We start from the raw sequence: 19126 nt of genomic DNA, 5'->3' as shown, positions 1-19126 counted from the left end.
TAGATCCACAGTTACTAGGGCTCTACATTAAACTAGTTAGCTAGTTATACAGTAGGATAGCTTTTGGAATAACACCAATTCCTTCACTTTACTCTCTACGCAAATGTAACATGTACACCATCACAGGTCTTTATAACTTAAGTTTGATTATATTTCTGTTTTAAATGACCAGCCATATTTTAACAGAGATTATAACTATGGAAAATAAATAGCAACCTCAAATTGATGGTTTGTATGAAGACAAATTATTATTTTTTTTATGTAAAAAAACAACAACAAACACCTTGTAAATTTACAACCCAAACCTTTAGAATATTTTTGAGTTTGCTGAACATAAATCGGTAAAAAAACGTTGAGGTGAATAAATACGCCTTTGACTTCTGTAACAATATGAGAGAAGAAATGCTTTGTAGTTCTGAAACAAATACATATAAAATGCACATTTTATAGTAAATAATGACCAAACACAAAAATGTTAAATTTATATGTACAAATTATATAAACATCAATCTGCTTAAAAATGCTATAAAAATACACCATGACTTAATTAAGTACATTAAATACAAACAAATCAGCCAACAAAATAAGAAAATCAAGGCAATTGGAGCTGCAGTGCATAAACTGCTTTAACACAGAGCTACTACGATAAGTGTACAGTACCAAATATCCTTATTAACACTAAGAAATAAAACAAACATTTGCCAAGTGATCATAAAGTAGAACAACATTGATTTACTCAATTCAAATCGTTTGGTGATGAGAAAAGTGTTACGTAAAAAAATCCCCACTTTCGTGGATAGTTTTATCCCATTACACTGCGTTATGGGTGGACAAATCAGTCAACAAATAATACACATTTTAAAAATCAACAACAGTACAATAAACAAATAAAAACGTCATCAAAATAATGACATTTCTGGTAGCCTTAAAGACAGCTAGCCTACAGATCAGAGTGTTAATACCCTTTTGAAATCCACTGAGTCATTGTGATCTGTACGGTTGAAACGCTCACGCTGCTTTTATAGACACGGAGAGATACAACTCCATCGGAGCGTATAATAATACAATTACCTAGACATTCAATTACCCAAGGTCCTGTCCCAAAAACTTGGAGCACAATTCTCTACATAACCATTCAACATTCAGTCTAGGTGGATTGCAAGCGCAACACAACCTGGAGGAAAAAATGAAACAGAAGAACCATCTCTTCCAAGCGTTCCGACACAAAACATACGCTTTTTTTTGGGGCAGTGCAATAATCAAGTCCACTGGTCACAAGCAACTCACATGGTGGACCTGACGAGTCTCTCATCTGGTAGAACTTCAACCAACTCCCTAGCAGGAGAATACAACACTGGCTACCTTTTGACCGTCTTCTCTGGTGAGTTTCCTTTTTTAGCTAAAGTAGGTTTGGCACAGGGATAGGTGATAGGGAAGTGGTGCTGGAGGTCAGGGAGCAGAGTCACACGGCTGTCTCCTGGTCCTCTCTCTGGATCATCTGGTAGTGCTGCCGGTTCTCCAGGTAGGCTGCCAGCTCTGCATCCTTGGCCTTCTCTGCACGATGCTTTGGTGTGTCACCCTGCAGCACAAGAAAGGCAACTTGCTCAACATAAAATACTGCAATGAAGAACCCAACTTTAATTTAGGCAGGATCTATTTCTCCTGAAGTCTAAACACTAAGCCGCAGAGCCAAAGATCAGTCTGCAATTATTTTTGAGATGTAGGAATCATTTGTATTCGGATTTCATCATGGTATAGATTTAATATTTCCAGTTATCAACAGTGAATATGCACCAAATGTCAGTGTGCAAAAGCAAATCTAGAATGTTTTTAGACTCAATAAAGGTTTTCTGATTCATCCAAGAGCTCCTGTGCCATTTAAGATTTCACAAAATCAATTATTTCTAAGTGCTTGTTTTTTTTAAGCGCAGAGCCCAACAAAACTCGAAGAGAGAGAGAAGAGAGAAGAGAACATGGCGAGAGGGTGAGACAAAAAGACAGGAGAAGTAATTGCTAAGATATGCTGACATCTCAAGGCCAAGAGTGAATGTATTGTGAGTGAGAAAGACCGACAGGCAGAAAGGGTGGCAGGATGAAGAGACGGCGGAGAGGAAAGAAAGCCAGGCTGAACTGCATCCTAAGGCCACAGGGTATGAATCAGACTTGCCCCAAATCCTGCAAGATTACATTTTTTCATCATTGCTTGTACTCACTGCTAGCTCACTGAGGGCAGAAAGAGAGAGAGAGGGGGGGGGGGGGGGGGGGGGTGTACACAGGATAGAGGGAGGTTGCTGAGTTGCTGAATATCATGGGAATGTTTCATTTCGAGGAGCGCCACAGTACCAGAGTACGTTCAATGCACGATAGAACTGACTGGCCAGGACTACACTCCTCCCTAGTGACACCTCAAGCGGTCTGTCAGTTGCTTACAGTATGAGAGAGACCACACTGCAGACACACCATTTGGCAGTGAGATTTTGTATAAGAAAATTCTTCAAGCCTTGACATGAAAATCAAGAAATCTTAAATGTGGTAAAGTCTGAGCCTTCCAGGACAGAAATCTGAGATAAAAACCATCTGTGGGGTCTTCAGAAGGAGGATGCTTGTGAAATACTTTAGTAAAAAATGTAAGCGTTATGCTCCAACTGCTTTCCACACACTGAAACAAATGTATCCAATTGGCTATCTCTGCAGGAGAGGGTAAACACATAAGACATTTTATGATGGAGCCACTTAGAGGTAAGTACTTTAATTGACTTTGCAGGAATCTGGCAAGTTTGGTTCAGAGGGGACGTGTAGGGCACCGCTGTAATGCTCCCTCACCCGGTGTATAATTATCTTGTCATAAGAAAGACGAGCTAATTTTCCTTCTGGATGATGATTAGGCCATTCTATACCCACCACTTATCCATTTTACATTTTAGTCATTTAGCAGACGCTCTTATCCAGAGCGACTTACAAGAGCAATTAGGGTTAAGTGCATTGCTCAAGGGCACGACGGCAGATTTTTCACCTAGTCGGGACTTGATCCAGCGACCTTTCGAACCCAACGCTCTTAACCGCTAGGCTACCTGCCGCCCTATCCACTGTTTAAAAACCCTTCTCAGGGGTAACCTACGCATCAACTTGGATTATTTTGGCCAAATAAAGAATAAAGCAATGAGGGAAGAGGGAGCGTTGCTCTCACCTGTAAGTCTGTCTTCATGAGGGATGCCCCTGCCTCTACCAGGTAGTGACAGATAGTCCTCTGACACAGTGACGCTGCTTTGTGCAACACTGTCTCCCCACTGAGACCGAGAGAGAGAAAGACAGACAGAGTAGATCTAATGAGTGTAACTTCCTATTTAAAAAAACTTTAACTAGATACATCACACAGAATATGTGTAAAATGAGCATTTCAAAATCCATGTCTTAAACTTACTTTTCTTTTTCTGTTACATCCAGGATATCCGTGGGTGCTGTTTTTTGGGAGGGGGCAGGAAAAAAAAAAAAAAAAAAAAAAAAGAAGAGACATTTTAAAGCATGTCCCTAAACCAATTACAATGCTCGAAGGTACTACGTTTATAAAGTAGTAAAAAGCTGGTGCAGGAGGACTTTGACAGAAAAAATTTCCCTTTTCAAATATTAAAATGTATCATTCGTTGTTGAGGAAGAAAGACTCCATAAACGTCATCAAGCGAACACGGCGTGAGATGTATCTGCGCTGCGGCTTGTCTTAAACAATGCTGATGACCATCAAAATGACGGCGTTCCACACCTGGGACATTATTCTACTTTTATAAAACATAGAGCCTACTGTGCTGGGGTTAACTTTCGGACACATAGTTGATATTTGAGGGTCACAGACTCACTTTGGGAAATCCCACAGAATGATTCAGTATTGTGATGGGGGGAGGTCCTACTTAAATAAAACACATATGTATCGCCTTGTCCCCTACCATTGTCCAGGATGTATTTGACAGTGTCCTTGCTACCAGTGTCCACAGCATAGTGGAGCAGGGTGCATCCTGAGGGGTCCTGCAGTGATAGGTCGGCTCCCAGTTTGTGCAGCTCCTTCAGCTGGGAGAAGAGGGCACATTGTTATGACCGCAGGCGTGGGGAAACTGACTGCATGTCTAGAGGAACGGGGGAATAGACTGCATTTTTATTCATTGCCCGACTAGAGAAATGCTTACCCTGAGGTAAAGTCATGACAGAAGTGATCATCATTCCCTTGTTGAATGTATCAATTAGTGAGCCTACATTCGCTATACAGTATGTAGACCTATATGCAGTGAGCATATCCATTGGCCACTGTGGCTGCCGCTCACCTTCAGATGGTTCTTGCTCTTCACACATTCAATCAACACTTCTGGTGATACTGTAAGTAATGAGAAATATGTGGACAGTAAGAAGGTAGAGATATGAGAGGAGGCTACAGATTCAGTAGTCATAACAATAGCAGACCATAATACATGACAGTGTCCTTTGGGGAAAGATCTGAGCAGAGTGCCAGTGTTCATTAATAGTTCTTTATGGGGCACTTGCTCGTTTGGTTTTAGTACTATCTGCACTATATATCTTATGTAAGACTGACACTCTTGGGAAAGGAATCTCAAACTGAATTGATGAGCAAAAACATCAATCTATTTACTCAGCTAACATGGACAGTAATGAGAGCAACATGCAGGTTGCCGCCTTCAGTAGAAACCAAGTATTTAAACACTGGATCATGAAACGTTTTAAATTAACACAGATAATCACATTAGCGCCTGTTGAGTTCTTGGGTTCAGTCTCAATATGGCAAATCCTTGTTCAAAGCACCAAAATGCCCTTTGTAGATTATTTACCCTAATCCACCCATCTGCATGTTTTCCGTCGAGGCAGGAAAACAGTCAACTCAAAATTCCCCACAGCATTCTCCCAAATCTCAGTTAGCCAGCTCTGCAAGTCAAACAGTTGCTACCACGACGTCTGCGTCTGAAGATACGCTCTAGAATCCTGCTGTCAGAGCTGAACAACCAGAATTAGAAAGGGGCTGCTACTGGAAATATACATACATATTTTTGGGGGGAAAATAACTCGAGAGATGCCAAGTCAGGTCTTGAGAATATATCCCGACTGGGCTCACACCAGAATCTTTGAGGGATGGACTTGAACGCTAATGTTTCGTGTGAATTTTAATAACCCTTCCCCGCAGCACTCAAGTTCAAATGCCGTGAAATGCATATCTTAAGTGCCAACAATTTTTTGGGAGTGGGTAAAACCCTTTGCATGATGGCAGGTGAACTTGCGGGGGCTTGTTTAAGCAGGGCCACAAAGGCTAAGAAGTTTTTAACCACCTCTTGAATCCAGCTAAAAAAAATAAATAAACGGCAGGCTCTAATCGTTCGACATTGGCATTATTCATAGCGAAACTTAATTCTGACAGGAATTAGCTGGCGGTGGATATCAGTTTCTTAAACCTTTTCAAAACATCAAGCACGAGAGCAAAACAGTTGTGGGCACCGATTGGCCCACATCCACTTGCTGCCAAGTTAACTGCGTCAATTTATAATCACCTAGTGTTAACAATTCAAAGTGTGTTTGTTTTACCTTTGTCTGTATTGCATAGTGTATTCTTCTCCGACCTGGGGGAGATCGAGAACAGGACACAATTAAAGGAATATAAAACAAACCGTTAACTTCTCAGTCTACAAAAATGCATGGAAAAGCCCACCTCTCTGCACCCCTTGGGTTTTTATAGCAAACATCCATGATAGGAAAAAAACGAAAACAAACCAAATCCACAAAACAAAATGAAATGCCCCCAAAAAAAGACTTACTTCGGTTGCATGGATTTGGTGTTGGTTCAGAGGAGAGTTGGTGGGGTTAATTAGACAGTCCCTTGATGTGCTCTGTTTTTCCAGGCGTCCCTTGCCTGCCAACTAGCCCAAGGTAAAAGATTCTAATACGTGTGTTTGCAGCCAAAAGAACTCCCCCTCCCTCCCTCTCCTCCATTCTGTTTTAGCCAAAAACACACACACGGAGCTGTGTCAGTAAGGCAGTGTGAGTGGACGGAGAGGCAGCTCTTAGGCCTCCCTGCTGTCACTCCAGGTTATGTTACTGTCTGATCCTGGCTGGGCTGTCTGTTTGCCGGAAGCCAAATCCCCCACACAGTAATCCACTGAGAACTGACACAAGACTGTAACATCAAACGCACACAGGCAGGAACAGTGAAGCCGAGACTGACTGTCTGAGGAGCAGGCCCTGTACTGACCAGACAGATTATCCTACTGACTTCCTGGTCAACCCCACCTCTCTCAGGCTGGGCTAAAGATTGGTTCTTCATCTTTGTTATTAGCACAGAGCAGAAGCGGTAAACAATAATTGGTATGAAAGGTGTGAATATATAAAGAACATTAGAGGGTCAGAGACCATTGATATATTCAGTGATATTGTTAACAAACATGCCCCCATAAAGAAAATGAGAATGAAAAACAGGTTCAGCCCCTGGTTCGACAGTGATCTTGCAGAGTTACATGCACATGCATACTCACGCTGACTGGCTCTCATTCAGGCAAATGAGAAAAAAGTGCACTCAGGCTATCCGGAAGGCCAAAGTTAGTTACTTTAAAGAGCAGTTCTCTCTCTCTCTCTCTCTCTCTCTCTCTCTCAGTGGGTCTAATTCCAAGAAGTTCTTGAAAACGTTTAAAGACCTGGAGAATAAACCCTCCTTCTCAAAGTCGCCCATGTCCCTTAAAGTTGATGTGGTTGTTACTGACAAGAAGCACATGGCTGAGATTTTTAAATCACCACTTAATTAAGTCAGGATTCCTATATGACTCAGCCATGCCTCCTTGCCCATCCAACTTTTCCTCATCTCCCAACCCTTCTAATGCGACTAGCCCCGATGCTCTTCCCTCTTTTTCCCCTGCCCCGCAACAAAGTTTCTCCTTGGAGGCGGTCACTGACTCCGAGGTGCTAAAGGAGCTCCTTAAACTTGACCCCCCAAAAAAACATCTGGGTCAGATGGTTTAGACCCTTTCTTCTTTAAGGTTGCTGCCCCTATAATCACCAAGCTCATCTCTGACCTTTTTAACCTGTCTCTCCTATCTGGGGAGGTTCCCATTGCTTGGAAGGCAGCCACGGTTTGTCCTTTATTTAAAGAGATCATGCTGATCCTAACTGTTACAGGCCTATTTCTAGTTTGCCCTGTTTGTCAAAAGTGTTGGAAAAACCTGTCAATAATCAACTGACTGGCTTTCTTGATATCTATAGTATTCTCTCTGGTATGCAATCTGGTTTCCGCTCAGGTTATGGATGTGTCACTGCAACCTTAAAAGGTCCTCAATGATGTCACCATTGCCCATGATTTTAAGCAATGTTGTGCTGCTATTTTTATTTACTTGACCAAAGCTTTTGACAATTCCATTCTTGTGGGCCGGCTAAGGAGTATTGGTGTCTCTGAGGGGTCTTTGGCCTAGTTTGCTAACTACCTCTCTCAAAGAGTGCAGGGTATAATGTCAGAACATCTGCTGTCTCAGCCACTGCCTGTCACCAAGGGTGTACCCCAAGACTCAATCCTAGGCCCCACACTCTTCTCAATTTACATCAACAACATAGCTCAGGCAGTAGGAAGCTCTCTCATCCATTAATATGCAGATTATACAGTCTTATACTCAGCTGGCCCCTCACCGGATTTTGTGTTAAACGCTCTACAACAAAGCTTTCTTAATGTCCAACAAGCTTTCTCTGCCTTGTTCTGAACACCTCCAAAACAAAGGTCATGTGGTTTGGTAAGAAGAATGCCCCTCTCCCCAACGGTGTGATTACTACCTCTGAGGGTTTAGAGCTTGAGGTAGTCACCTCATATAAGTACTTGGGAGTATGGCTAGACTGTACACTGTCCTTCTCTCAGCATATATCAAAGCTGCTGGCGAAGGTTAAATCTAGACCTGGTTTCCTTTATCGTAATCGCTCCTCTTTCACCCCAGCTGCCAAACTAACCCTGATTCATATGACTATCCTACCCATGCTAGATTTTGGAGATGTAATTTATAGATCGACAGGTAAGGGTGCTCTCAAGCGGCTAGATGTTCTTTACCATTCGGCCATCAGATTTGCCAACAATGCTCCTTATAGGAAACATCACTGCACTCTTCTGTAAACTGGTAATCTCTCTATACCCGTCGCAAGACCCACTGGTTAATGCTTATTTATAAAAACCCTCTTAGGCCTCACTCCTCCCTATCTGAGATATCTACTGCGGCTCTCATCCTCCACATACAACACCCATTCTGCCAGTCACATTCCGTTAAAGGTCCCCAAAGCGCACACATCCCTGGGTCGCTCCTCTTTTCAGTTCGCTGCAGATAGCGACTGGAACGAGCTGCAACAAACACTCAAACTGGACAGTTTTATCTCAATTTCTTAATTCAAAGACTCCATCATGGACACTCTTCCTGACAGTTGTGGCTGCTTTGCTTGTTGTCTCTACCTTCTTGCCTTTTGTGCTATTGTCTGTGCCCAATAATGTTTGTACCATGTTTTGTGCTGCTACCATGTTGTGTAGCTGCCATGTTGAGTTGCTACCATGTTGTTGGTATGTGCTGCTACCATGCTATGTAGTTGTCTTAGGTCTCTCTTTGTGTAGTGTTGTCTCTCTTGTTGTGATGTGTGTTTTGTCCTATATTTTTATTTAATTTATTTTTAATCCCAGCCCCATCCCTGCAGGAGGCCTTTTGCCTTTTGGTAGGCCGTCATTGTAAATAATAATTTGTTCTTAACTGACTTGCCTAGTTAAATAAAGGTTAAATAAATAAAATAAATTGTATTCATTGAGAACAAAAAAGCCCTGCCTAAATAGATAGTATAATGGTCATGAAAATGTTGTACCACTTGCTCTGAGTGGCCGTCTACCAGGATTAATGGCTAAACAAGCGTTTAGTAAAGCCATATCGATATTAAAAGATTAAGAGATTTTGGTGAATAAATAAAGCATCATTACAATCTTACAAAACAATCCCATCTTGATTTTCAGGTGGAATACTGCTGTATTTGTACTAGTTTGGTTTGGGAAAATGGTAGTGAATTAGAAGGAAAATCTTCTTTTAGAAACCGTCTGAAAATTCCTGTTCCTGGAAAGCTATCCCCGTGTAGGTTTTCGTCCCAAACCCAGTTGTAACTAACCTGATTCAGGTGATCAACCAGCTAATTATTAGAATCAGGTGCGTTAGATTAGGGTTGGAGTGAAAACGTACAGGACTGTAGCTCTCCAGGAACAGAGTTGGAGAGACTTGGTCTAATCTGTTGGAAACCTAGATCAGTACAATCACCTGGACTTGAAAAACAATACAATTAGGTCGCAACTGAGCAGATGCTTGCTGTGCAAAGCAACACATTCTGATCATGGTAAATCCGAGGAGAAAATAATCCCTGTAACAAGTCTTTCCCCAAGGTCTGGGAGTCCTATATGTCTGTGGGTTACTAATGAGCCTGCTTTCCCCTGTTAGAGGTAATTAAACCACACAGAGCCCACAGTCTCTCTCATCAGCCCAGGAGTCTCTCACAACTACCCAGTCTGTCTACATCTACCCCTCACTACAGTCTCACTTCCTAGATAAAACTTTGATCAAAGACGTTGAGCGTCTTGTCAAAGTTCCACATTTAAAACTCTTGACAAAAGGTGGCTGGCTTCTTGTCAGCTGTTACTAGCACACGCCATTGGTACAGCTGGGAATCTTCCCCCATCACTAGCCATTAGGCTGGTTGACTGTGGAGGATGCAGACGCTAGCAAGAAAAAGTGGTAGCTATGGGTCCAGAGTTCATAAGCTCAGGGGATCATAGAGTAAGCTCCTCATGAAGGCAACAGCTACTGTGCCTCATTCGATGAGGCACAGTATATACCATGTGGTATTTACAGTCGAAGTCGGAAGTTTACATAAACTTGTTTTAATGACTCCAACCTAAGTGTTTCAAACACTCCACAAATTTCCTGTTAAATTATCGTTTTGGCAAGTCGTTTAGGACATCTACTTTGTGCATGACACAAGTAATTTTTCCAACAATTGTTTACAGACAGATTATTTCACTTATAATTCACTGTATGACAATTCCAGTGGGTCAGAAGTTTACATACACTAAGTTGACTGTGCCTTTAAACAGCTTGGAAAATTCCAGAAAATGATGTCATGGCTTTAGAAGCTTCTGATGGGCTAATTGACATAATTTGAGTGAATTGGAGGTGTACCTGTGGATGTATTTCAAGACCTACCTTCAGACTCAGTGCCTCTTTGCTTGACATCATGGGAAAATCAATAGAAAATCAGCCAAGACCTCAGAAAAAAAAGTTGTAGACCTCCACAAGTCTGGTTCATCCTTGGGAGCAATTTCCAAATGCCTGAAGGTACCACATTCATCCATACAAACAATAGTGCGCAAGTATAAACACCTTGGGACAACTCAGCCGTCATACCGTTCAGGAAGTTCTGTCTCCTAGAAATGAACGTACTTTGATGCGAAAAGTGCAAATCAATCTCAGAACAACAGCAACGGACCTTGTGAAGATGCTGGAGGAAACAGGTACAAAAGTATCTATATCCACAGTAAAACGAGTCCTATATCGACATAACCTGAAAGGCCGCTCAGCAAGGAAGAAGCCACTGCTCCAAAACCGCCATAAAAAAGCCAGACTACGGTTTGCAACTGCACAAGGGGACAAAGATCATACTTTTTGGAGAAATGTCCTCTGGTCTGATGAAACAAAAATAGAACTGTTTGGCCATAATGACCATCGTTATGTTTGGAGGAAAACGGGGGAGGCTTGTAAGCTGAAGAACGCCATCCCAACCGTGAAGCACAGGGGTGGCAGCACATCTTGAGGGGGTGCCTTGCTTCTGGAGGGACTGGTGCACTTCACAGAATAGATGCCCTTATGAGGAAGGAAAATGATGTGGATATATTGAAGCAACATTTCAAGACATCAGTCAGGAAGTTAAAGTTCGGTCGCAAATGGGTCTTCCAAATGGACAATGACCCCAGGCATACTTCCAAAATTGTGGCAAAATGGCTTAAGGACAACAAAGTCAAAGTATTGGAGTGGCCATCACAAAGCCCTGACCTCAATCCCATAGAAAATTTGTGGGCAGAACTGAAAAAGCGTGTGCGAGCAAGGATGCCTACATACCTGACACAGTTACACCAGCTCTGTCAGGAGAAATGGGCCAAAATTCACCCAACTTATTGTGGGAAGCTTGTGGAAGGCTACCCGAAACATTGGACACAAGTTAAACAATTAAAGGCAATGCTACAAAATACTAATTGAGTGTATGTAAACTTCTGACCCACTGGGAACGTGATGAAATAAATAAAAGCTAAAATAAAGTGGTGATCCTAAGACAGGGAAAATCTGAGTTTAAATGTATTTGGCTAAGGTGTATGTAAACTTCCGACTTCAACTGTATATATAGGCCATGTATTGTGTGTGATACAGTTCCTGAAAAAGAACCATGCATGTAAGATATATCTTAAGAGGAAAGTGTGCTTTGATTTACTAAAGCCATTCAGTTTCACCCACACTTCATGAAAATGTCATGAGTATTCCAGTCTTACATTACATCAAACTGCATTATCAGTTCCTTTACAGTGCCTGTGACAAACAGAACGCTCTCAGGGTTTAAAAAAAATAGTATATGTTGGTATGGAAACAAGAGAAGCAGACTAAAGTTAAGAAAAAGTGATCACAATCAGGCAAAGCATATGTTCAAGCCCCGGGATCCTGGCAGCAATTTCCTTTGAGAGTGGGAACAAGATGTGCAGCTAAGACGTGTCGGGCAACATCAAGCCCCAAACCACTGGCCTAACCTCTGTCGCTAATGGATTGTCAGTGTGAGGGAGATCCATGGCAGATTACACACAGTTTACTCGAATATCTGTTTCACCTCATAATTAGAGGAGCCTAGCCTCTGCAGTCCAGACACATACATCTCCACCAACCAGACAGTTATTCTCCAATCACAGGGAGAAGGACTTCAGAAGCTTTTATGTGTGCCCTTCTACAGTAAAACTAATGCCTAGGCATAAACTATGGGAATAAACATGAGTCTTCAGGTCTCAGGCAAGGTTACTCATTATGTGATCTCATCCCCCCTTTCCTCCTCCTCCTCCTCCTCTTCTTCACAATGACCCCAGCAGCTGATAGACATCAACTGATCTGCGTCATAGAATCAAGGTTGCCCGCATGACTATAGACAACGTTAATCAGTTGAGCTAAAGCCAAAGCAACAGAATTGCCCTTAAAAGACACGAGCTGCAAGATTTACTGCTGTTGAATGGTCATTTCAATGAATTATATTCTGTTCCAAGCAAAGTGGCAGGGCTGCAGCTCGGCAGAAAAACAGACTCCAGAATGTGGTTTTAAAATGGGGATAATCTTTTCTTATTAGGAAGTGAAAAGCAAGCCTGCTGGATGCTTAGAAGCCAAAGCTGGTAACAATTTGTCATCCCGGAGATCATTAATGCAAACAGTCTGTACATTCCTGTGTAAGTGAGAAAAGACTGTGTGTCAGAATAAGGTATACTAGGCAATTAGAGGACCGGACAGTTCGGTTCAGCACATAGATCTTTCGAAACACAAACATTGAGTAAACAATGGTATAGGGTGCCATCTTTTCTTACCATCGTTAACTTAACAACGTTTCAGAATGTTTGATGCATGCTGGACTGTGTGCTCTGGTATATCAGAGCTCCCTACAGTATTTATTGAACGGTAAATACAAGGTTTCCATCATACTGTATACATATAATGATTGTGATGCCCTGAGAAGCTTACATTTTAGAGTTTGAGCCCATCTACGTGGAGCTGCTGTCCAAATCAACATGATTACATTTTAGAGCTTGAGCCCGTCTACGTGGAGCTGCTGTCCAAATCAACATGATTACATTTTAGAGTTTGAGCCCATCTACATGGAGCTGCTGTCCAAATCAACATGATTACATTTTAGAGTTTGAGCCCGTCTACGTGGAGCTGCTGTCCAAATCAACATGATTACATTTTAGCGCTTGAGCCCATCTACGTGGAGCTGCTGTCCAAATCAACATGATTACATTTTAGAGCTTGAGCCCATCTACGTGGAGCTGCTGTCCAAATCAACATGATTACATTTTAGAGCTTGAGCCCATCTACGTGGAGCTGCTGTCCAAATCAACATGATTACATTTTAGAGCTTGAGCCCGTCTACGTGGAGCTGCTGTCCAAATCAACATGATTACATTTTAGAGCTTGAGCCCATCTACGTGGAGCTGCTGTCCAAATCAACATGATTACATCTTCTGTCATTACCTTCTACTGTCCATGCAGTCAAAACACACTCTGCAAATAACAACCTCCTTTTATAGTAGGGAACATGCATTACACACAGATGAGCACTATCATTACAAAATCCAGTGAATAAAGAACATAAAATGTGACATCTTATAACGCCACCTTAGTGGATGTTACATGTTCATTTAAGCGGATTTGTTGAACCAAACATCAGAGGAAAAGCTGACAGTGATTTCCTTTCTATCAAAGCTCAAATAACCGCTCTTCAAAGACTAGCTGATTACTGTCTAATTACCCATTCAATATAAAAACAAATCCCTTGCTAGCATCCTAAGCATTTTACCCGGACATCAAGAAAAAAAGAAAAGCTCCAAATCTCAAATGAATTACGACATTGGAAATAATTATAATTGCACGACAGGGAAGCATTACACAGGGAAAAATCTGGCAAGGAAAAACGACAAAATACATTAATCAGTCTGTTTGGCAGATCACTGAAGTGACAAGCAAAACTTAAATTCGGAGTAATTTCATGCGTCTCCTGTTTTGGAGTGGCTTTGCGGTGTTGCGCACATGACAGCGTTCAGAGGATGTAACTTCTCATTAGTCATCTCAGTGGACATGGAGAGGATCCATCATGCAAATTTGCCTCCAGACGAGACTCAATCAACAGTGAATTAGCGTCGCTGACAAACAAGAGTGGCAAAAACAATGACACATAATTCATTGTAAAATCTAAATGTGAGGATGTGCCAAATGTGAATACTCTAAGGCAGTCTCTCTCGCGCTCTCTCAGCTGTCCAAACGGAGCTATTTGTATGTAAAAGAGGGGATGGGGCACGGTGACAGCGAGAGGGAGCACATGGGCCTGTTTGTGTCATATGGTTCCACCAGCAGCTGAATGCCATCCCCACATTCTCGTAAGCATCCTGCCAAGCTGGGAGGTGAATATGATACTATTGTAAGGACAATGTTACCGAGACACAACATAAAAAAACAAAAAAACAATCCCTTCGAAATTCAGTTTCAAAAGATCTGATTCTCTCTCTTCACTGGGATGCTACTGGACAACATGCCACGTCTGGCACATTGAGTGGAGGTCTGTGGTGTTGTGTCGACTCAAGACCAAGGAACTAGTAAGCAGAAACTTTGCTAAGTAAATACATTCTTGCGTGACAGAGAGTGCAAAGGGCAGAATTGAGAAAGTGACATGGTGAAGAGAAAGTGAATGTGGTGAAAGAGGGCTTTGATCTCACCTCAGTGTTGGGTTGATCTCAGCTGCAGTAGTGTTAGACCGATGGATACATCCGGCCCTTTAAGACAACAGCAAACAAATGGACGGACCAAAAAAAAAAAAAAACAACAGATGAGCACATTTATGATAAATCATAAATGTGTAAACATGCATGATAAACAATAGAAACAGAAACAACTGGAAAGCCTCTACAAACAAAACCTCATTTCGAGAACGGGTTATTTACATTGAGATGGTATGGTTGAGTTTTAAGTTCATCAGCTGTAAAAAAAAAATAATAATAATAATAATAAAAAGTTGAAAATACGACTTGGAGTACGCAAAACTTACAGTAACTGCACTTTCACTCAAAGGAATAGTAGTGCTTCACCCCTTGTGACTGTATTGCATTTTCACAGCCCACTACGGCCCCGGCACAAAGACCACGGCGGAGCTATAGTTACAGCAATGGAGCTCAGCTAACCGACCCCTCTGTTTTATTTGAAGTTATTTTCAAATTTTACGTTCATTGTGGCAAAATGGGCTCCAGTGCCTGTATTGTATGTGGAGCCTCACGGCCCCTGTTATTGGTGTGGTCACAATATCAAAGAGCAGCCTAACGTCTTTATATTTCATGGCAGATTCAATTTGGAAGGGATAGTCCGTAGCGGATGCTGTTATACACTGTCATTTTCCCTCCTCTCTGGCTCCAATATAGGGAGGTAATATAAACAAAGCACAATCAGCACTAAAAACAAGTCCTACAAACCATTCTCAGTTCAAACACGTAATAAGAATGAATGATATTACGAAAGCAAAAACAAAAATATGTTGTTTTGATGTGTTTGCCCATGAAAAAAAAACGATGGAGAAAAAAAAACAGCATTTCACTGCTTGTCATCTCAGTTTCATGAGACTCAAGGAGGTGAACCATAACACTTTTCTGAAATGATGGACCATGACAAATGCGTACAACTCCACTGTGAAGAATGCATTTCCTTGCAAAAACTAGGATGGTATGGTGTTTTATTGACCCACTGACACTGCAGACTATTTCATGGAACAATTCCTGGCCTAAGTAGATTTGTACACCTGCAAGGAGCCATACACTTAACAGTGTCACGGGCAATACCCTTTCCTAATGTCCAACCCCTTTTCTACTCAGTCCAGGCGAGCGTGACAGGAAAGGGGATGGAGGCTACACCGGTTCTGTCCGATAATGAGGGTTGGCTAAATCTCCACCCAGCCTCATTCTACTCCTGAGCATATCACACCCTGCCAGGGATATGGCTGATGCTTACAACAGTCTGGCAACAGTCTGGCACTGCCGGACCTACACACCGTGGAAGTTAAACACTGCGTTTAAAGCCCTCTTACAATAGCACAGTGTGAGGCTATTATGGCTGACTGCATTGTACGTTAAGTAGCTTCAAAAGATCGAAGTGTGTTACAACAACAAAAATCAAAGAAGTAATATGTGATTTGGGAGATTGACGGGCTGCCTCAGTCCGGGCACCACCCCTGCGTTTTAGTCTCTCTTCTCACCTGGTGAGGGCAGGCTTACTGGACCTGAGGGAGCCGTCGTGTGCCAGCGCCTCCACCACCGAGCTGTCGCTGGATGTTCGCTTCCTCTGAGTGGTCTTCTGGAGCTCCGTGATCCTGAGAGAGAGATAGACAGGAAAGAGAGAGAAATAGAGAGAGAGAGAGATAGCCAGAAAAGAGAGAAATAGAGAGAAATAGACAGAAAAGAGAGAGAGATACAGTATGTTTAAGAAATGATGAGGTTTGAGATGACCTAGAAGGCATCACACGTTGTATACACTACGGAAAGAAAAGTAGTGAGAGCACCGTATCTATTCCCGCCGGGTCCTGAAGTGGAGGTAAACATTTAAGCCTTTTCTTGTCATTATAATAAAGCAAGTGTACATCAGAGGTGGGCACTGTATATATAAAAATAAAGTGTGTTTACATTGCTGGGGGGGGGGGGGGGGGGGGGGCTAGTGCAAGTACAAAAAGCTACACACTGTACAGATAAACCCACTTGGAAGATTGAAACCAGAACATTTCAACCATTGGGAGCAGAGTGCATAAAGCAAAAGAGAGAACTTGAGTACATGAGACAGAATTATAGAATGATGGGGGTCTAAAGAACGATTAAGAAGGTTCGCGATGGAAGATCGGAGAAATCGTAAATGGTAAAAAGTTGCCGTTAAAAGACACTAATATGCAATATAAATGTTCCTGTCATCCAGCACCTACAGTACTCGCTTTGAAGATTGTTTTCCTCCAGTAAAGTCAAAAGAGAGTGTTAAAATGATAAAAATGGTGTTAAATTGTTAATACAACCAATAATAGATAACAATAACATTCTACTTTGACTGAATGTCTTTTTATATTCCATTCGAACTGAAGAGCTGCAACAAAAGAGCAGAAGTGCTGTGTGGATCATTATTTAAACGCTTGGGGTCTTGTTGTGGAGCGTAATGATCCAAATCATGCTGTGGTGCTGGGTCTGTCTGTCTACCACTAACCCGGTCCATCTCTCCCACATTCGTCACATTAGTATGTCTGACTTCCAACCAGGACCAGAGGCAGGTGGAACAAAGAGCATACACCCGGCATACAGGGAATGCGTCTGCAATGCTAAAAGAACATGCAGAAGCTGTTACAATTTTGATGGGTAAAATCTTTTGGAATATAGGAGTAGGGATGTTGTTTAGATCAATTAGGGAAGGTAAGCAACTCACTAAAATAGTGATGCTTTTGCAGGGGGAAAAGTTGAAGGGCAGGACTTGAACCAGGGAAGTGCGGAGCCTAGAAAAATGTAGAGATTCTCAGGAGTGAACAGTCTGCACTTGTGTCCTAATCGAGATGTGCACAGCTGCATACACATTGTCTGTTCAATCGGATTGGTGATTTATGAAATATTGATCATATGAGAAACAAAGATGATGAAAGCCTCTGACATCAAATGAATAAGACTGTTTTCCAAAGATCCAAAGCTGATCTCTTTAACTAATAAAGAAAGATCCACAGCAGGACTAGTTTGTATTTCCAGGACTACGGAAGTTCCAAAACAGCGCTTCCAAAACCGCAGCTATTCATTGTGACAGAGGAAGAGCACTGAACACAGGAAACTACAATATTATTCGAGAGCATCATGACTCATGAATGTGTGTTTAACGATCTAACCGCTCTCACTGTAGATCTGACCCTGAAATAGACCTCATCGATCCCCCAAACCCTAAACCTAATCTAAGCTAACCCCATGCTCAGCCGGGCCACTTCCCCATGTCTCGTTTGGAGCCCAACCCACTCTCTGACTGCCTGCGCATGAAGATACAAACATTATTGAAAAGAGTTAAACAACAGACATCTTTATGGAGACAAATCCTGCTTTTTGACAAGAGCGTCAAACGCAAAATGGATAATCAGATTGGAGAGTGAGCAACTGCTACCCTCAATCTCAGTTGTGATGGCAGATTGTGGGCTTGTGTGATTTTGAAATAGAATCTTGATTCTAAGGAAGGTGGGAGTGAAACATAAGCAGTGAGGCAGATTGGTACTGTATTCATTCCCATTGCAGACGGAACGCTGGGTTTTTGCTCATCGCCTCCCACATTCATCCTCCTCCACCTATTCCAACCCACACAATCAACATTGCATTTGAAGAAAAAAATTATAATAATTGGCCCTGGCAACACACACATGGCTGCAGAAGTATCTATTTTCAAATGATCCAAATGTTATATTTTGAGGAAAATAAAGCGACGCAGTACACACTTTGTTGTTAAACTGCGTTCTGACGATGTAAACTGTAATTTTCCATGAGCTTGAATGTGTTCCACCCAAAAAGATCTTGGACTTAAGTGTATTAAATCAGTCTAGAGGTGTATATCAAGAACACAGAAACCCCTGCTACATCCAAGTAAAACGCAAAGGAATCTTGTATGGCTATAGGGGGAGACACGTCCATGGGCGAGTAAACAATCTTTGGGAGGACAGGATACGTTTAAAAGAAGAGGAGGAAAGGAGAGGCGAACAGGAAGGAAGGACAGATCGATACCTCTTCCTGACAGGAAAGGGGAAGCCGGAGTGAGAGGAGAAGAAGTGGGATTTCTTGTGTCTGACCGCCATGGCCTCGCTGTCTGAGTGAGGGCTGGTGGGACTGACGGTAAGAGGAAAGGGTACAGAGAGGAAGAGGAGTGGATGAAGGAAAGTAGGGCAGAAGGAAGGGCAGATGGAGAGAGAACAGAAACAATTCAGGGATGTTTTAATTTAATAACATGCCCCCCCCCCAAAAAAAAACACACACAAACTTTTTTTAAATATACATTTAAACTGATCTGTGATTAGGGAAAGGAGGACAAAGAAGCCGGGGATCTTCAGAGCCAGTAGCAGGAATAGTTAAGAAATGGTACAAGATCAGTTCAGCAAATGAATTGGTTCTGAGAAAAATGCTGTTTATGCTAGTATGCAAATAATGTAACAGTTAGGATGCGCATCGTCTTAAAATTTCCTTTGATGATTTGATACATTACCAAGAGACTAAGGTGGTATTCATCTATGACAAATTACCTCCAACACAGTGCTACTTCCAAACATCACT

The 19126-nt window shown here is 42.0% G+C and overlaps 1 protein-coding gene across 7 annotated transcripts in view; it reads right to left on the bottom strand.

The window, feature by feature from the left end:
• Window positions 1-222: 222 nt before the first annotated feature.
• Window positions 223-19126, bottom strand: part of LOC115167527 (diacylglycerol kinase zeta) — a 120535-nt gene continuing 101631 nt past the window's right edge. For all 7 annotated transcript variants that reach the window (XM_029722016.1, XM_029722017.1, XM_029722010.1 and 4 more), the window contains 8 exons: window positions 16063-16176; window positions 14540-14596; window positions 5575-5609; window positions 4311-4360; window positions 3939-4059; window positions 3422-3458; window positions 3188-3287; window positions 223-1579 (listed from right to left, as the gene is read on the bottom strand). In XM_029722016.1, coding sequence (XP_029577876.1) covers window positions 1463-1579; window positions 3188-3287; window positions 3422-3458; window positions 3939-4059; window positions 4311-4360; window positions 5575-5609; window positions 14540-14596; window positions 16063-16176 — 631 coding nt within the window. In that variant the 3' untranslated portion in view covers window positions 223-1462. The remainder of the gene's footprint in view (window positions 1580-3187; window positions 3288-3421; window positions 3459-3938; window positions 4060-4310; window positions 4361-5574; window positions 5610-14539; window positions 14597-16062; window positions 16177-19126) is intronic.

This window comes from Salmo trutta, chromosome 29, assembly GCF_901001165.1.
Source record: "Salmo trutta chromosome 29, fSalTru1.1, whole genome shotgun sequence".
Taxonomy (NCBI): Eukaryota; Metazoa; Chordata; class Actinopteri; order Salmoniformes; family Salmonidae; genus Salmo; species Salmo trutta.
Note: the sequence above shows the minus strand (reverse complement) of the source record. Positions and strands in the feature narration are given on the sequence as shown.